The sequence below is a fragment of the Solanum dulcamara genome, chromosome 9, assembly GCF_947179165.1.
Source record: "Solanum dulcamara chromosome 9, daSolDulc1.2, whole genome shotgun sequence".
NCBI lineage: Eukaryota > Viridiplantae > Streptophyta > Magnoliopsida > Solanales > Solanaceae > Solanum > Solanum dulcamara.
The window spans coordinates 10,762,236-10,778,238 of record NC_077245.1 but is presented as its reverse complement, the minus strand read 5'-3'; the positions used below and the strand labels follow the sequence as shown (position 1 = coordinate 10,778,238).

Genomic DNA, 16,003 nt, shown 5'->3' with positions numbered 1-16,003 from the left:
AATTCATTTAAGATTTTTTTTTTTGTATCTTTTTAGTTTCAACATCTTTTTGTCTGATATGTATAATTAAAAAAAATGACATATTTTATGTGTTTATTTTAATAATTTAAAATTAAAATATTTAACAAAAATATTTTATTAAAAATTAAGATATTAAATTGAAACAAAACTTAATTCGAATATCTGAATAAAATATGAAATGAAAAATAAGTCCATAGAAATTGAAACCTAGGGAGAAGATATTTACACACTTACAAAGTTACAATAACAAAGAGGATATCGCAGGCCAAAACTGATCAAACGGCTGCCGGAAACTGGCGTTAATTATTTATTTAAAAGTTAGATATAAAATATGAATATTTGCAGTAATTTTATTTGTATTTGCCACCAAATCCTTCATATTCAGAAATTCTTCTCAACTAATTTTCAAGCAGGTACAAACCCAGTTCCTCAGTCCATTCAAATTTGGGAATAGTAAGATTTTGGGTATTCAATTTTTATAAATTTGTGTCTTAGGTTAAAGTCTATCACATTCTTGATTTTCTTAAATTGCTTGATGTAATATTCATGCACAATTTTTTCCTCCATTGGGGATTTTTATTTTTTATTTTTTTTAGTAATATATGGGGAAAAAAGGAGGAGGAAAAGGCTTTTCAGAAAGTGAGACTTGTTGGATATGACCTATTTATATGTTATATAGCAAATATCAATGATTTTTGCCCTTTTTATTTAGCATTTGAGCTTCTAGTGGATTTTTTGTAAAATAGAATTTTTTCGTATGATCAATTTTGAGGAAAGATATCAAAGTATTCTTAAAGGTCATTCCCTTGATCTAAGCCTTCGTCAAAATATGAAAAAGTAAATACTAGAAGAAGTCCAGGGGGTTTAACATTTAAGATATATATATTAAAAAATTATTTTGAACCACGTATAAACAAAGTAATTTTCTGTCAAAACCTGGCTCCGCCCCTGTTCTTGGTCTACTCGATGTTCAAAGTGCAGCATGTTTGTTTCATTTCCCAGTCCTATTAGCCAATCATAATTGCATTTTTAATGAAATATTATCCGTTTCTTCACCATTTAGTTAGAATAATGATATGTAACTCAAGGGTTAGGTTATATTGGAAATTAACCTGTTGTAGGATATTTTTGGTGACTGATGATTGGTTTATATGACAGGTTCTCAAGTTTATTATCTTAAACCATTTTGTCAAGTTTCGCCATGGATGCAATTGATGAAGCTAATCAGTTACGAGAAACACCAAAAAGTGAAGTAATGTCCTTCTTTGAGTCAGCTCCACCACTAAAGGATGCTGCTGAAATTGAAAAAAGTTTGAAGGAATTCGTTGATCACAATACTTCATCATCAGGTAATTGTTATTTTAGCCTTTTAATTCTCTGTTCTTCAAGTATAGATGCCACTTGACTTTATTTTGTGTCTCCATGTTCAGTGAATGGAAAAGCAAAAAGGGTGGTGTGTATTACTTCGGGTGGTACAACTGTTCCTTTGGAAAAACAATGTGTTCGTTATATCGACAACTTTAGCTCTGGTCATAGAGGGGCTGCATCCACAGAGTATATCACGAATACTATGCTTAGATGCTTTGCACACACTTGAACTCACATACATTTGATGTTCAAAAGTGAAAATATGATTGCAGATACTTTCTGAAGGCCGGTTATTCTGTAGTCTTTCTCTACCGTAGGTTTGTTTTCAATTGCCAAGTGAATTTACCTGATTATTGTGATTTTGATTTTAGAGTAGTAACACCATGAAATATGCAGAGGGTCATGCCAGCCATTTTGTAGTTCTCTGCCTGATGATCCGCTGCTAGCGTGCTTTAGTGTTGCTGATGATTCAAGTATTGAAGGTCTGTAGTTCTTATTTTTTCACGCTCAATATCAATGCACATGGTACATTTGTATCAACCAACTTCCATCTTGATTTTTGGGTTTATCTAGTCCCTTTTTAGACCACAAGAAAGTGGCTGAAAAAAACTTAATTGGGCTACAAATAAAATGGATTTTCAAAATTTTAAGAACGTTGAGTTATTTTTCTACTGGGCTAAATAACTATTATATTTACACACTCATTAGTCATATCCAAGTACTCGTACTCGTGTGCTCCTATGTCATATCCATATCTTGAAATCCTGACTCTTCTAAGATGAAAAAACCCACCTCTATTCACTCATGCATTGCTGGTCTTACAGTCATTTTGTAGAACTTGTTTTCCCTTTATTAGAGTTTCTTTTTTGCATAATACTCCCAAGAACATTTCTCTCTTTCAAAAATCCTACTTTGAAATCTCTATTATATCTTCATTTATCATCACATTCTCCTAAAAGGCTGAGTTGAGATATCTGAATTGTCTGCATTTAGGTCCATAAACGATCAATATCACTTCATCATCTTCTTTGTTATGGGGGATACACTTGCAGTATAACATATGTATCTTACTTTTACTTATTCATCACTGTTGCCTCGAAAGTTCCCTCAGTAATTTCAGTTTTTGGTTCATTCTTCACAGTTTCGTTAATTATCACCATATTATCTGCAAATAGCATGTACCATGAGATTATCTATTATTAGTAGCTCATTCATATGTAGGGTGAACAAGTATGTGATCAATGCAAAATCCTCGATGTCTCTTGTCACTATTCTCAACATGTGGTTGCTCTCTCGTACATTATACTTTATGTTTATATAGTTGAAATGTATTGTTTTACTCTCCAATACCCACGAAATGATTTTTCTTGTCACTCCATCATATCCTTTCACTAGGTCAATAATTGTCATATATCTTCTTAACAAATAGAGCCTCTAGCTTGTACTTTTCTTTTCTCCTTTTGATGCTCTAGATTTTGGCACAAATTGGCAAAGCTTTACCTTGGGTTTTTTGGGCTGCATTTTTAGTTTCTCTGTTAGTTTGATTATACTCTTTAAAGGCTTATCCATCTTCTGATATTTGGTAACTTTATATATTTCTCACTTGGGAGAGATCTTTACTGCTCTGAGTATTTTGAATCACAATTGATTTGTTGAGCAATTTACACTTTTCCAATCTAATGAGCATTTTTCTGTTGCACTGTTTTTCAGTGGACGCATTGCATGCTGAAACAGTGAAGAGAGCCATTACTGAAAATCGTGCAGTATGGATTATTTATTTCTTCCTGTTTTCTTTTTGTTCTAAATGTTATCCTTATTCATCTTTAACAGTCACCGGAAGGATTTAATAATTGCAGGCAGTTGCTGAGGGAATCCTGTTGAAACTTCCATTTACAACAATTTTCGAGTATTTGCAGGTTTAAGTTCAATAGATCAGTGAAATCTGTTTTATTGTTAAATCAATGTTCAATTATAGGAACTTTTAACTTTAAAAAAGCTTCATATGAGTTTTTTAGTACGCTTTGTGGAGGCTAGTACCACTTTGATTAATGTTATTTTTGTCACTGGCAGATTCTTCAGCTAATTTCTGTGTCTTTGAGGGACTTTGGGCCTAGTGCTATTTTTTTTCTTGCAGCTGCAGTTTCTGATTTTTATGTTCCATGGGATAGCATGGTAATCGTCTTTGTTCTTGAATTTATCTCTCTTTTTTATTTCTTTGTAAATTATACTTGTCCTTCTTTCCTGTCTCCGATTGCCCTCATTATGTTGCCTCTAAATCTGCTGCTATTTGTTTCATGTTACCTCTTCTTCACAGGCTTTACATAAAATCCAGTCAGCATCTGGTCCTCTGGATATGCGACTCGCCCAAGTACCAAAGATGCTTTCACTGCTTAGGAATGAGTGGGCACCGATGGCCTTCCACATATCTTTTAAGGTTGGTGATCATCTTGTATGGGTTGGTAAAGCTATGAAATTTAATAATGTTATACTCGTCTTTGAAAAAAATGCTCTACTTGTAAAGAAGTGGTGCCTTTATAGGAATCCTCTAAATTTCTCTATCGATGAGAATTGAGATGTCTCTTTCTGCTATGAATGTCAAAGCTTCATCTTTTAGGAAGTATATCATATGGTTTTATTACTACAACATAACCAGTGGTGGAGTCTGTGGTATGGTTTCATTACTGATTTCCAATATCTACTATTTAACAGCTAGAAACAGACACAGATATCCTTTTAGCACAGTCTAATATGGCCCTCAAGAAATACAAGATGCATATGGTGATAGCTAACGAACTATCAACCCGTAAAGAGGAAGTTATAGTTGTCACTGAGCAGGAAAAAGTCACTGTTCGTAGGGACAGCACTCGGGCAGGGGCTGAGGTCGAGTCTCCATTGGTTGAGCTTGTGGTTGATAGACATTCAACATATATCAACAAGTTTGATGCATAACAACTATGGGTGGATCAGCATTTTATCACTGAAATATGGAGTAACACCTTACATGGACATTTCAGTAAAGCAAAATTAGTGCAACTAATTGTTCAAAAATAAATACACAACCTCAGGCTACCCTGTAAAAGAGAAAAGAAAGAGTGTTTCTTTAGCTTGTTTTTATTTTTGATTGGCAATATGTGTTTCGTGTTGTGGAATTACATTGCGTATATTGTTGTTGTCGTCCTGAAGGGACATGAAGAACATTCATGGAGTAAATGCACATATGCACAAACATATGTAATTTACTCTTAGTAGTGATGTTTTGTTTTTCTCTGTTAATCAATTAAGAGCACCATGTTACTAAATAAAGGTCTTAAAAAGGTGCAACCTCAGAAACATCCATATATAGGAAAAGAAAAATGAAAATTACTATAAAAAGAAAAGGCTAGTATATTTCTAGGCTGGTTTCAGATTAATTCTTGACACTAATAGATAATGAATCGATGATTAACTTGATTATAAATTTCACCTCCTAATAAGAGTAAGATTTGCGCACGCTTTACCCTCCTCAGAAAAATTGAGTTAGTTCCCACTCAAGAAGAATAGTGATAGTAATTAAGTTCTTGAAAATCTGTAAAGGGTCATATTTACTTCTCTACTTTTCAATATTGTTCATATTTGCCTTCCGTTTTATTAATTTTCGAATATAAAACTCCCCCATACGTTAAATGACCTGGTCTCAACATTAAAATGGCCTGGTCATAAATAGTTTGGCTGCTGAAGTGCATTGTGTTCAATCTATATCTATTTTATGTTTGGTATGACACTAGATAATATACATTTTCTATTTTTTTGGGTGATGTTAAATATTTTATTTTATTTATAATGGTGAATACTTTATTATTTCACTGAATACTTGCTATCTTCCATCATCAGAGCTATCAAATAACTCTACTGCTAAGACTTAGACAAAAGTAACTGCTGCTAAGACTCAGACAATTGGTGTTTAAATTATCTTGAAAGGAGTGCTAACTTAAAGAATTTGTTGAACATAGAACAACAATTCATATTAGGAGACAATTTAGTTTCAACGTTTCTAGTTGTTACACGAAAAAATATCACTCAGTGTACCTATATATTCTAATTTTGTTGTAAATATATTTAGTGGATGTTATAGATGATCTAACCTATTATTTGATAGATGTCATGGATGATCTCACTTTGTTAATATTCCAAGTCTTAATGCCTATAAAAGGGCATTGATAATAATGTAAAAACGCAGAAAAGTGAAGAAAACAATAAGATTACTCACTTACTCTCTCTAATTCCTTCTTCTTAATTTAATTTGTCATTTTATTTATAACACGTTATTAGCACGAAGTCTCCTATAAGGTATGTTTTGATGATATAATTGTTTCTATTTTTAGATCCTAAACACAAGTATACATTTGAATATTTTCAATTTTAAGTTTTCTAAATAATATAAGGTGGTAGTAGACTTTATTAATTAATAAAAATGAATTTTTTTCTTAAAATACTATATAAGTTGTTCTTAATTTTCAATGTTTAAAATTTTATTAGTTTAGTATAATTTAAATAATTTTATCATAGTTTTGATCATGACAAACTTGTCAAAATTATAGTTCGTGACACTACATATTTCTGACAAAAAATATTTGTCATGGGTATTTGATGCTGAAATTCACCTTATCGCCAAAGGTTTTGGTGATGCTATAATTGAAAGAAATGAAACGTCAAGTTAGGATAAAGCGAAGACGATGATTTTCCCTCATAATCATCTGGATGAAAGACTGAAGGTTGAATACTTGACAGTGAAAGGTCCACTTGAATTGTGGAAAGGTTTGAAAGGAAGGTATGACCACATTAGGACAATTGCATTGCCAAGGGCTCGTTATGAGTGAATGCACTTATGATTTCAAGATTTTAAAACTGTAATTGAGTATAATTCTGTTGTATTAAGTATAACTTTCCAATTAAAATTATGTGAAAAAACTATAAATGATGAGGATATGTTGACACTAACTACTTTCCATGCCTCTAATGTGATACTACAACAGCGATACCGTAAAAAAAGTTTTCGAAATACTCTGAATTGATCTCATTTCTTCTGGTGGCTAAGCAACATAATTCTCTTTTGATGAGAAACCATGGAGCTCATCTCATTGGAAATGCTCCATTACTGAAAGAAAATGTGGTAGAAGTACATGGCCAATCTGAAAGAAGAAAAAACAAAAATCGAGGCCACAATAATGTGTGTGGACATTACAATGGCAGAAGACGATATAATAATCGTCGTGGTGATGGTCAACATAAAAGGGAGAACAATATGAGTTCTCAAAGCAATCCTTCAAGAAGTAACTGTCATTATTGTGACATTAAAGGCCACTGCAAAAATGAATGTCGGACGCCTGAGCATTTTTTCAGGCTTTATCAAAGTTCCTTCAAAAGAAAGACAAATAAAGGTGGTGCCTCTTCTTCTAATGCCCGGATAGAGTCACACTTGAGGTTTGAAAATAATGTTGAAGCAAGACCTTCGCAAATATATAATGATAATATTGAAGCGAATTTGGCTTTGAAGGATGACGATTTTAATGACCTTAATAATATTATTCATTTGGAGGTTGAAGACTTCTTTAGGGATCGTAATTGATGTTTAATTTTATTGTATGATTTACAATATGTTATTGTTTTTATGTACTTTTGATTATCATTTTTTTTAACTTTATCTATTAAAAAAAAACTCAAGTTTTCTTGTAATTTTGTTACTTATCTTATCTTTTACAATGTACTCTTATTTTATAAAGATAAATAAATTTCTCAGTTTTCAATTGTATCGAAGATGAGTGATGAAGATATATTCCTTTTGGATAGTGCTACAACTCACACTATATTAAGAGAAAAAAAATATTTTTCTCATTTGATTATGAAAGGGGTCAATGTTAATACAATATCCGTAGCACAAAATTAATTGAGGGCTCTGGAAGAGCAACCTTATCACTACCTGGGGGAACAATATTGGCCATTAATAATGCATTGTATTGTAGTAAGTCTCAAAAAAACTTATTAAGTTTTAAGGTTATTCGTCAAAATGGCTATCATATTGAAACTGCTAATGAAGAAAATGTTGAGTATCTTTATATTACTACAGTAAAAACGGAAAAAAGATTTGTGCATGAAAAATTACCTTCACTTTCTTCTGAGTTAATACTACACAAATATTAATGTGGTTGAATCGCATGTCATGATAAATAAAAAATTTATTGACCATAATGAATTTATCATTTGGCATGACCGGTTGGGTCATACCAGTTATAATATGATGCGTAGAATTATTGAGAATTTACATGGACACACTTTGAAGAATCAGAAAAATCTTCAATCTAAAGAATTTTCTTGTATTGCTTATTTCCAAGAAAAACTGATTATTAAACCATCAACAACTAATGTTGGGATTGAATCCCATGCATTTTTGGAACGTATACAATGTGATATATGTGGACCAATTCACCTTTAATGTGGACCATTTCAATATTTTATGATTTTGGTAGATGTATCTATAAGATGGTCACATGTGTGCTTATTATCAACTCGCAACATGACTTTTGCAAGATTGTTAGCTCAAATTATAAGGTTAAGAGCGCAATTTTTAAATTATGCAATAAAGACAATTTGTCTTGACAATACTAGTGAATTTACATCTCAGTTCTTTAATGATTATTGTATGTCAATTGAAGTAAAATTTGAGCATCCGATCGCTTATGTTCATACTCAAAATGGTCTAGCAGAATCATTGATTAAATGCCTCTAGTTGATAGCTATACCATTATTAATGAGGACAAGACATGCTATTTTGCATGCGGTATTACTTGTGCGCATAAGGCCAATCAATTTTCATGAATTCTCCCCATTACAACTGGCTTTTAGGAATGAGTCAAATATTTTCCATCTTAAAATTTTTGGAAGTGCGGTATATGTTCCAATTGCTCCACCGCGTCGCGCAAAGATGGATCCCCAGAGAAGGTTGAGAATATAAATTGGGTATGAATCTCCTTGTATTATAAAATATTTAAAGCCTATGACTGAAGATTTATTTACTACAAAATTTGCCTATTGTCATTTTGATGAATCTGAAAATCCAATATTAGGGGAAAAACATAAGCAATTGAAAAATGAGATAGATTGGAATGCATTATCACTATCTCATTTAGATTCTCGAACAAATCAATGTGAACAAGAGGTTCAAAAGATAATTTATTTGTCAAATATTGCAAATCAACTACCGGATGCATTTATTAACCTTTCAAGGGTTACTAAATTTCATGTTCCAGCTGCAAATTCTCCAATTCGAGTTGATATTCCGATAGAACAAATGATTAATGCAAATAAGTCTAAACCATGTCTAAAACTTGGTAGATCAATTGAATCTGAGGATAAAATCCTCGAAAAAGAAAAGGAGAAAATGATCATAATATAAAAAACATTGTTCAAGTAGAGCCTCGAGACATAACAAATGATGAGACTATGGAAGAGGTATAAATACCTAAAAATAATAAGAATGAAGATATCTCAATAAGTTATGTATCGACAAAAAAAAAGTGAAACTAAAATGATATTGTAGTCGATAATATTTTTGTTTATAATGTTGCCATTGAAATAATGCCACAAGATAAGGATCTTGAACTAAAATATGTTGATGAATGTAGATAGAGAAATGATTGACCAAAATTGAAGGATGCAATTCAAACAGAGTTAACTTCACTTGAAAAACATGAAGTTTTTGAATCTATAATTGAAACACCTTAAGGTATCAAGCTAGTGGGGTGCAAATGGATTTTTGTGCGTAAACAAAATAAAAAAGGTGAAGTCGCAAGATATAAAGCACGATTTGTAGTCCAAAATTTTTTGTAAAGGCCTAACATTGACTATATACGGAGATATATTCCCCTGCGATGGATGCAATTACCTTCAAGTATCTAATGAATTTGGCAATTCATGAAAAACTTGAAATGCACCTAATGGACGTGATCACTGCCTATTTATATGGCTCATTGGACCATGACATTTTTATGAAAATTTCTGAAGTATTCAAAGTGCCTGAAGCATACAAGGATTCTCGAGAAACTTGTTCAATAAAGCTTCAAAAATTCTTATACGGGTTGAAACAATCAGGGCAAATATGGTAAATCGTCTTAGAGAATATTTGCTAAAACAAGATTTTTAAAATGGTCCAAATTGTCCTTGTGTTTTTATGAAAATTTTTGGATCTTAATTTGTCGTAATAGTTGTATATGTTGATGATTTGAATATCATTGAAACTCTTGAAGAACTTCAATAAAGCTTCAAAAATTCTTATATCGGGTTGAAACAATCATGACAAATATGGTACAATCGTCTTAGCGAATATTTGGTAAAAGAATTTTTTTTAAATGATCCAATTTGCTCTTGTATTTTTATGGAAAGGTCTGGATCTGAATTTATCGTAATAGTTGTATATGTTGATGATTTGAATATCATTGGAACTTCTAAAGAACTTTTAAAGGTAGTAAAATGTCTGAAAAAGAAATTTGAAATTTGAAATGAAAGATTTTGAAAAAACAAATTTTTGTCTTTGTCTACAGATTAAACATTTTGCAAATGAGATATTTGTCCATCAATCAACATATACTGAAAATATTTTAAAGAGATTCTTCATGGATAAAACACATCCATTGAGTACCCAATGATTGCGAAATCTCTTGATATTAATAAAGATCCATTTCGACTTCATGAAAATGATGAAGAACTTGTTGGTGCTGAAATACCATATCTTAGTGCAATTAGTGTATTAATGTATCTTGCCTACAATTCTAGACCAGATATAGCTTTCTCTGTAAGCTTGTTAGCAATATTTAGTTCTTCTACAACACAAAAATACTAGAATAAAATTAAACATATATTCAGATACATTTGAGGAATCATTGGTATGAGATTGTTTTTACTCAAATGAATCCACACCCCAATTGATTGATTATGTAGATGCATGATATTTGTCTGATCCCCATAAAGGTCTATCGCAGACAAACTACTTATTTACATGTGGTGGTACAACCACATCATGACGTTCAACAAAACAAAATATGGTTGCCACTTCTTCAAATCATGAAAAGATAATAGCCACTCATGAAGCAAGTCGAGAATGCGTTTGGTTCAGATCAATAACTCAATACATTCAAGAAACATGTGGTCTTTCTTTGAAAAAAGACGTTCCAACAATATTGTATGAAGACAATGTTGCATGTATATCTCAACCGAAGGGAGAATATATCAAAGGAGACAGAATAAAACATATTTCACCAAATTTTGTTTTACTCATGATCTTCAAAAAAAGGGAGAAATAGATGTTCAACAAGTTCGTTCAAGTGACAATTTAATTAGCAGATATGTTCACCAAGGCATTTCCAACTTCAATCTTTGAGAAATTGAGATACAAAATTGGAATGCATCATCTTCGAGATATTAAATGATGTTTTCATCAGGGGGAATAAAAATACGCGTTGTACTCTTTTTTTCTTAATTATGATTTTGTCTTATTGAATTTTTTTGGTAAGATTTTTAATGAGGCACCAAACAAATGCACCTTACAAATAACTATTTATATATATAGACATCCAAAGGGGAGTAATATAAATATATTTGGTAGATATCATGGATGACCTCACCAATTATTTGGTGGATATCATCCAAGTCTTAATGTCTATAAAAGGGCATTGATAATAATGTAAAAACGTAGAAAACTGAAAAAAATAATAAGACTACTCACTTGCTCTCTCTTTCTTTTTCTTAATTTGATTTATCATTTTATTTGTAACAAATTTCTTCTTGTTATTGAAAAATGAACCTTTGAGGGAGGGGGTTATACAAAGTATATATTTAATCCAATTTTCAATTTAATCTATTTAATGATGAGATGGGTTAAATAGATTATGGGTTATGGATTTATAAGTTAATGAAGCAAAATTGGAAAATTTTATTAAATAAATTTTAAATTACTACGAATTTTATTATAGGTCTGCTCCAGCTCCGTCTACGGCCCCGGCTCCAAAGTGGATCGTTACTTTGGGTTGAAAATTGGAATCTCCTTTTCCTCCGATTCGTTGCTTGCTGCCAGGAAGCACCGGGGGCGCATCACGCACCTGGCCCTATTAATCTTCCTTTTTCATCCAATTGATTTGAGGAGCCACCATTAAGTTGCTCCAAACTCTTTACTATCTTTTACTATCTTTCCATTTTTCCTAATCTTTTTTCTGTTTTAGTGCATTTTAAAGGAAGGTCTATTCGATCTGCTACACTTGAAGGCATCTTCTCTTTTTGGGTTGCGTGTTGTCAACAATTAATTGCTTGACTGTTCATAAGTTGCAACTGAAGGGCCGATGCCGCTGTGTTCTCCGGCAAGAATAGTATTCTCCAGCGTGAACAGTATTTTTCAGCAGCAACCAGGTGCATTTCGACTGGAGTTGGTAGCTCCGGTTTTCATATATTCTTTGTTCATACACTTGTCGTTACATTTTTGCTAACTTTAGACCTGTGAATAAATTATTAGTTCATACGTGTTTTCGTGGCTTTGGATAGAAATGGTAGACTAGGGTCATGTTCTCGCTCGGGGATGGGGACGAGGGTAAGGAGGGGTAAGTGGATTAAAGGGGCATCTAGATTGAGAGTAGGTTCTTGGAACATTGGCACGCTAACGGAAAAGTCTATAGAGCTAGTTAAGATTCTTAAGAAGAGAAAAATTAATATAGCTTGTGTCCAAGTAGCTTGTGTCCAAGAGACCAGATGGGTAGGTTCTAAAGCTAAGGAAGTACATGAATATAAGCTTTGGTTCTCCGGTAGATCAAAGTATAAGAATGGAGTAGGCATTTTAGTAGACAGTGATTTACTGGACCAGGTGGTGGAGGTTAGGAGAACCAATGATAGGATGATGTCGATTAAGGTGGTCATTGAAGGGATAACTTTGAACATAATTAGTGTTTATGCGCCGCAAGCGGGCCTAGGCGAGGAGGAGAAGAGGCGCTTTTGGGAGGATTTGGATGAGTTAATGGGAAGCATACCGCCTACCGAGAAGCTGTTCGTGGGAAGGGATTTCACTGGGCACATTGGGTATATTTTGGGGGGGGTATGATGATATGCATGGAAGCTTTGGCTTTGGAGACAGAAATGGTGGAGGAGTTTCACTTTTGAAATTCGCAAGAGCTTTTGGATTGGTGATAGCCAATTCAAGTTTTCCAAAGAAAGAGGACCACTTGGTAACCTTCCGTAGTACAGTGGATAAGACTCAGACAGACTTTTTACTCCTTAAGAAGGATGATAAAGGCAGTGTTTTGAGAAGCGAGAAGCGGAAAAAAGCGACGGGGGCTCGCTTCACAGAAGTGAGAAGCGTGAAGCGAAGCGCATGCTTTTTTCAGAAAAAGCGTTATTTAGTATAAAAATATAAAATATAAAATATGCATAGATAAATAATCAAGAACTCAAAAGAATTAGATTAAAAAGTAACTAGATAGTCAATAATCCTCATAAGTAACAACATATAAAGCAAATGCATAACCAAATCACAAAGAGAGCAAAATCCTATTCTTCAACAAGATCCAAACTCTTGAAGTGCCATCAACAAGGGTTCTACTTCTACTTGGTCCTCATCTTCTTCCTCATCGGAGGACTCATCAACAAGAGTTCTACTTCTATTTGAACATGAACTTGAACAGAGCATATGCTTTATCTTAAAAAAAAAGGCCAAACTGCTGAATAAAAGTTGAAAAAAATAATTCTTCGCAGACAGCAGTTGCGCAGAAATAGAAAAAGAAGAAGAGAAGAAGAAAAGAAGAGAAGAAGATCGCAGCAGTTGAGAGCAGTGCTGCGCTGAATGAAAATAAAAATAGAAATAGAAAGAGAAGAAGAGAAGAACATAAGAAGAGAAGAAGAAAAACTAACTTGGTCGACGTTGAAATGTTGAAGTTGGACTGTCGAATTGAAGAAGTCACACTGAAAGAGCAGCTTGGAGAAGTCACAGAAGTTATACAGTTTTTTTTTAAAAAAAAACCTAGCACCGCTTTTTTCCAAAAAAGCTCGTTTTTTTCTCGCTTTTAGATGAAGCGCGCTTCTCGCTTCTCCCGTGAAGCGCTCGCTTTTTCGAAATCGCTTCGCTTCACGATGTTGAAGCGCTAGTACCTCGCCTCGCTTTGCTTCACGCTTAAAGCGAGCGCTTCAGCGCTTTTTCACAACATTGGATAAAGGTCTGTGCAAAGACTGTAAGGTCATTCCAATAGACAACCTTATAACCTGACATAAGCTCTTGGTGATGGATTTAGGGATTAGGATGACGAAGAAGAAGAGGGATGGGGATGATCGACCTAGGATCAGATGGGGTAGTTTACCACGGCTAGTTCCCTGGAGATGGGACATAAATTGAAGGACATGGGGGCTTGGTATAGTAGCGGGGATGCGATCAGTATGTGGGATAAGATAGCTAGTTGTATTAGGGTTGTAGCAAGGGAAGTGTTGGGAGTCTCGACAGGTAGTTGTAGTCGGCATCGAGGGGACTGGTTGTGGAATGGAGAAGTGCAAAAGATGGTAGAAGCAAAGAAAATGGCATGAAATTGATAGAAAGCACGGATGAGGTGGAGAAGTGGACGAATAAAGAACTTTATAAGATAGCGAGGAAGGAGGCAAAGTTGGCGGTTTCGACGGCAAAAATGGCATCTTTTGAACGTCTTTACGCTGAACTAGAAGAGAAAGGCGGGGATAGAAAATTGTTCAGGCTAGCTAGGGTGCGAGAGAGGAGGGAACGTGATGTGGACCAAGTGAAGTGCATTAAGGACGAGCATGGAAAAGTATTGGTAGATGAAACTCTCATTAAGCAGAGATGATAGTCATACTTCCATAAACTCTTGAATGAAGAAGGTGACAAAGAGATTGTGTTGGGAGATTTGGATCATACAGTGAGGCGTCACGATTTTGGGTGTTGTGGGAGTATTACGGTCAAAGAGGTTAAGGGTGCTGTGCGTGGGATGCGCTGCAGAAGAGCGATCGGACCCGATGAGATCCCTGGGAAATTTTGGAAGAGCGCAAGCTCGGTAGGTTTGGAGTGGATGACTAGGTTATTTAATGTCATCTTTGAGACGACAATGATGCCCGAAGAATGGAGGTCGAGTGTAATGATCCCTCTATATAAAAACAAGGGGGATATCTAGAGTTGTAACAACTATAGAGGTATCAAGCTTCTAAGCCATACTATGAAAGTGTGGGAAAGAGTGGTGGAGATGAGGGTGCGAAGAGGTGTGTCTATTTCAGAGAACCAGTTCGGATTTATGCCGGAAAGCTCAACTACAAAAGCCATCCATCTTATGAAGAGATTGACGGAGCAGTATAGGGAGAAGAAGAGACTTGCATATGGTATTCATTGACCTAGAAAAAGCTTACGATAAAGTTCCACGAGAGGTACTATGGAGATGTTTGGAGGCTAAAGGTGTACCTGTGGAGTACATTAGGGTGATCAAGGACACGTATGAAGGTGCCAAAACTAGGGTAAGAATAGTAGGAGGGGACTCAGAACACTTTTCAGTTGTGATGGGGTTGCATCAAGGATCATCTTTTAGTCCATTTGTATTTGCCTTGGTGATGGATGGATTGACGCGACAAATTCAAGGTGAGGTGCCATGGTGTATGCTGTTCGCGGATGACATAGTCCTGATCGATGAGACTCGTAGCGGTGTTAATGCTAAACTGAAAGATTGGAGACGTACCTTGGAGTCTAAAGGATTTAAGCGGAGTAGGACCAAGACAGAGTACTTAGAGTGCAAGTTCAGTGGGACATCCCAGGAGGTTGGCGTGGAAGTTAGGCTTGGTGCCCAGGTCATCCAAAAGAGAAGTAGTTTCAAGTATCTTGGGTCTATCATGCAAGGCAGCGGGGAGATTGATGATGATGTCACACATCGTATTAGGGTAGGGTGAACGAAATGGAGGCTCGCTTCCGGAGTGCTATGTGACAAGAAGGTGCCACCACAACTTAAGGGCAAGTTCTACAAAGTGGTGGTTAGACCGGCTATGTTGTATGGGGCGGAGTGCTGGCTAGTTAAGACCTCTCACGTTCAAAAGATAAAAGTTACCGAGATAAGAATATTGAGATGGATGTGTGGGCATACCAGGAGCGACAGGATTAGAAATGAGGTTATTCGGGACAAGGTGGGAGTGACCTCGGTGGAAGACAAAATGCGGGAAATGCGACTGAGATGGTTTGGGCATGTGAAGAGGAGAGACACAGGCGCCCCAGTGCGGAGATGTGAGAGGCTGGCCATGGATGATTATAAAAGAGGTAGGGATAGACCGAAGAAGTATTGGGGAGAGGTGATTAGACAGGACATGGCGCAGTTATAGCTTACGGAGGACATGACCTTAGATAAGAGGGCGTGGAGGACCCACATTAGGGTAGAAGGCTAGTTCATAGTCATGTTATTCTTCCCTATTCGTAGGCGTAGTAGTGCGTTACGATCACTTACGCTCTGATTTCTACTATTTTTGTTATTTTGTTATTTCTGTTATTATATAATATTTTTATACTCTATTTTATTTATGACGCTTTCGTTATCTATTATCTCATAGATCTTTGAATTTCTAAACCGTATCTGAC

General features: G+C 34.8%; 1 protein-coding gene across 1 annotated transcript; it reads left to right on the top strand.

Annotated features, from left to right (window-relative positions):
- Positions 1-1,226: 1,226 nt before the first annotated feature.
- Positions 1,227-4,538, top strand: LOC129903327 (phosphopantothenate--cysteine ligase 2-like). The gene is made up of 9 exons (XM_055978854.1): positions 1,227-1,370; positions 1,452-1,575; positions 1,662-1,706; positions 1,786-1,871; positions 3,100-3,152; positions 3,246-3,305; positions 3,460-3,561; positions 3,704-3,823; positions 4,099-4,538. The coding sequence occupies exons 1-9, from the start codon at positions 1,277-1,279 to the stop codon at positions 4,336-4,338; spliced, it is 924 nt and encodes a 307-aa protein (XP_055834829.1). The 5' UTR covers positions 1,227-1,276; the 3' UTR covers positions 4,339-4,538.
- The last annotated feature ends 11,465 nt before the right edge of the window (positions 4,539-16,003 follow it).

What these genes read in the sequence shown, in the direction of transcription:
- LOC129903327 (XM_055978854.1), top strand. Translation starts at nt 1,277, where the DNA reads ATGTCCTTCTTTGAGTCAGCTCCACCACTAAAGGATGCTGCTGAAATT. An exon ending in TCACAATACTTCATCATCAG is followed by an intron (nt 1,371 to 1,451) that starts GTAATTGTTATT and finishes CTCCATGTTCAG; the next exon opens with TGAATGGAAAAGCAAAAAGG. An exon ending in CCATTACTGAAAATCGTGCA is followed by an intron (nt 3,153 to 3,245) that starts GTATGGATTATT and finishes TAATAATTGCAG; the next exon opens with GCAGTTGCTGAGGGAATCCT.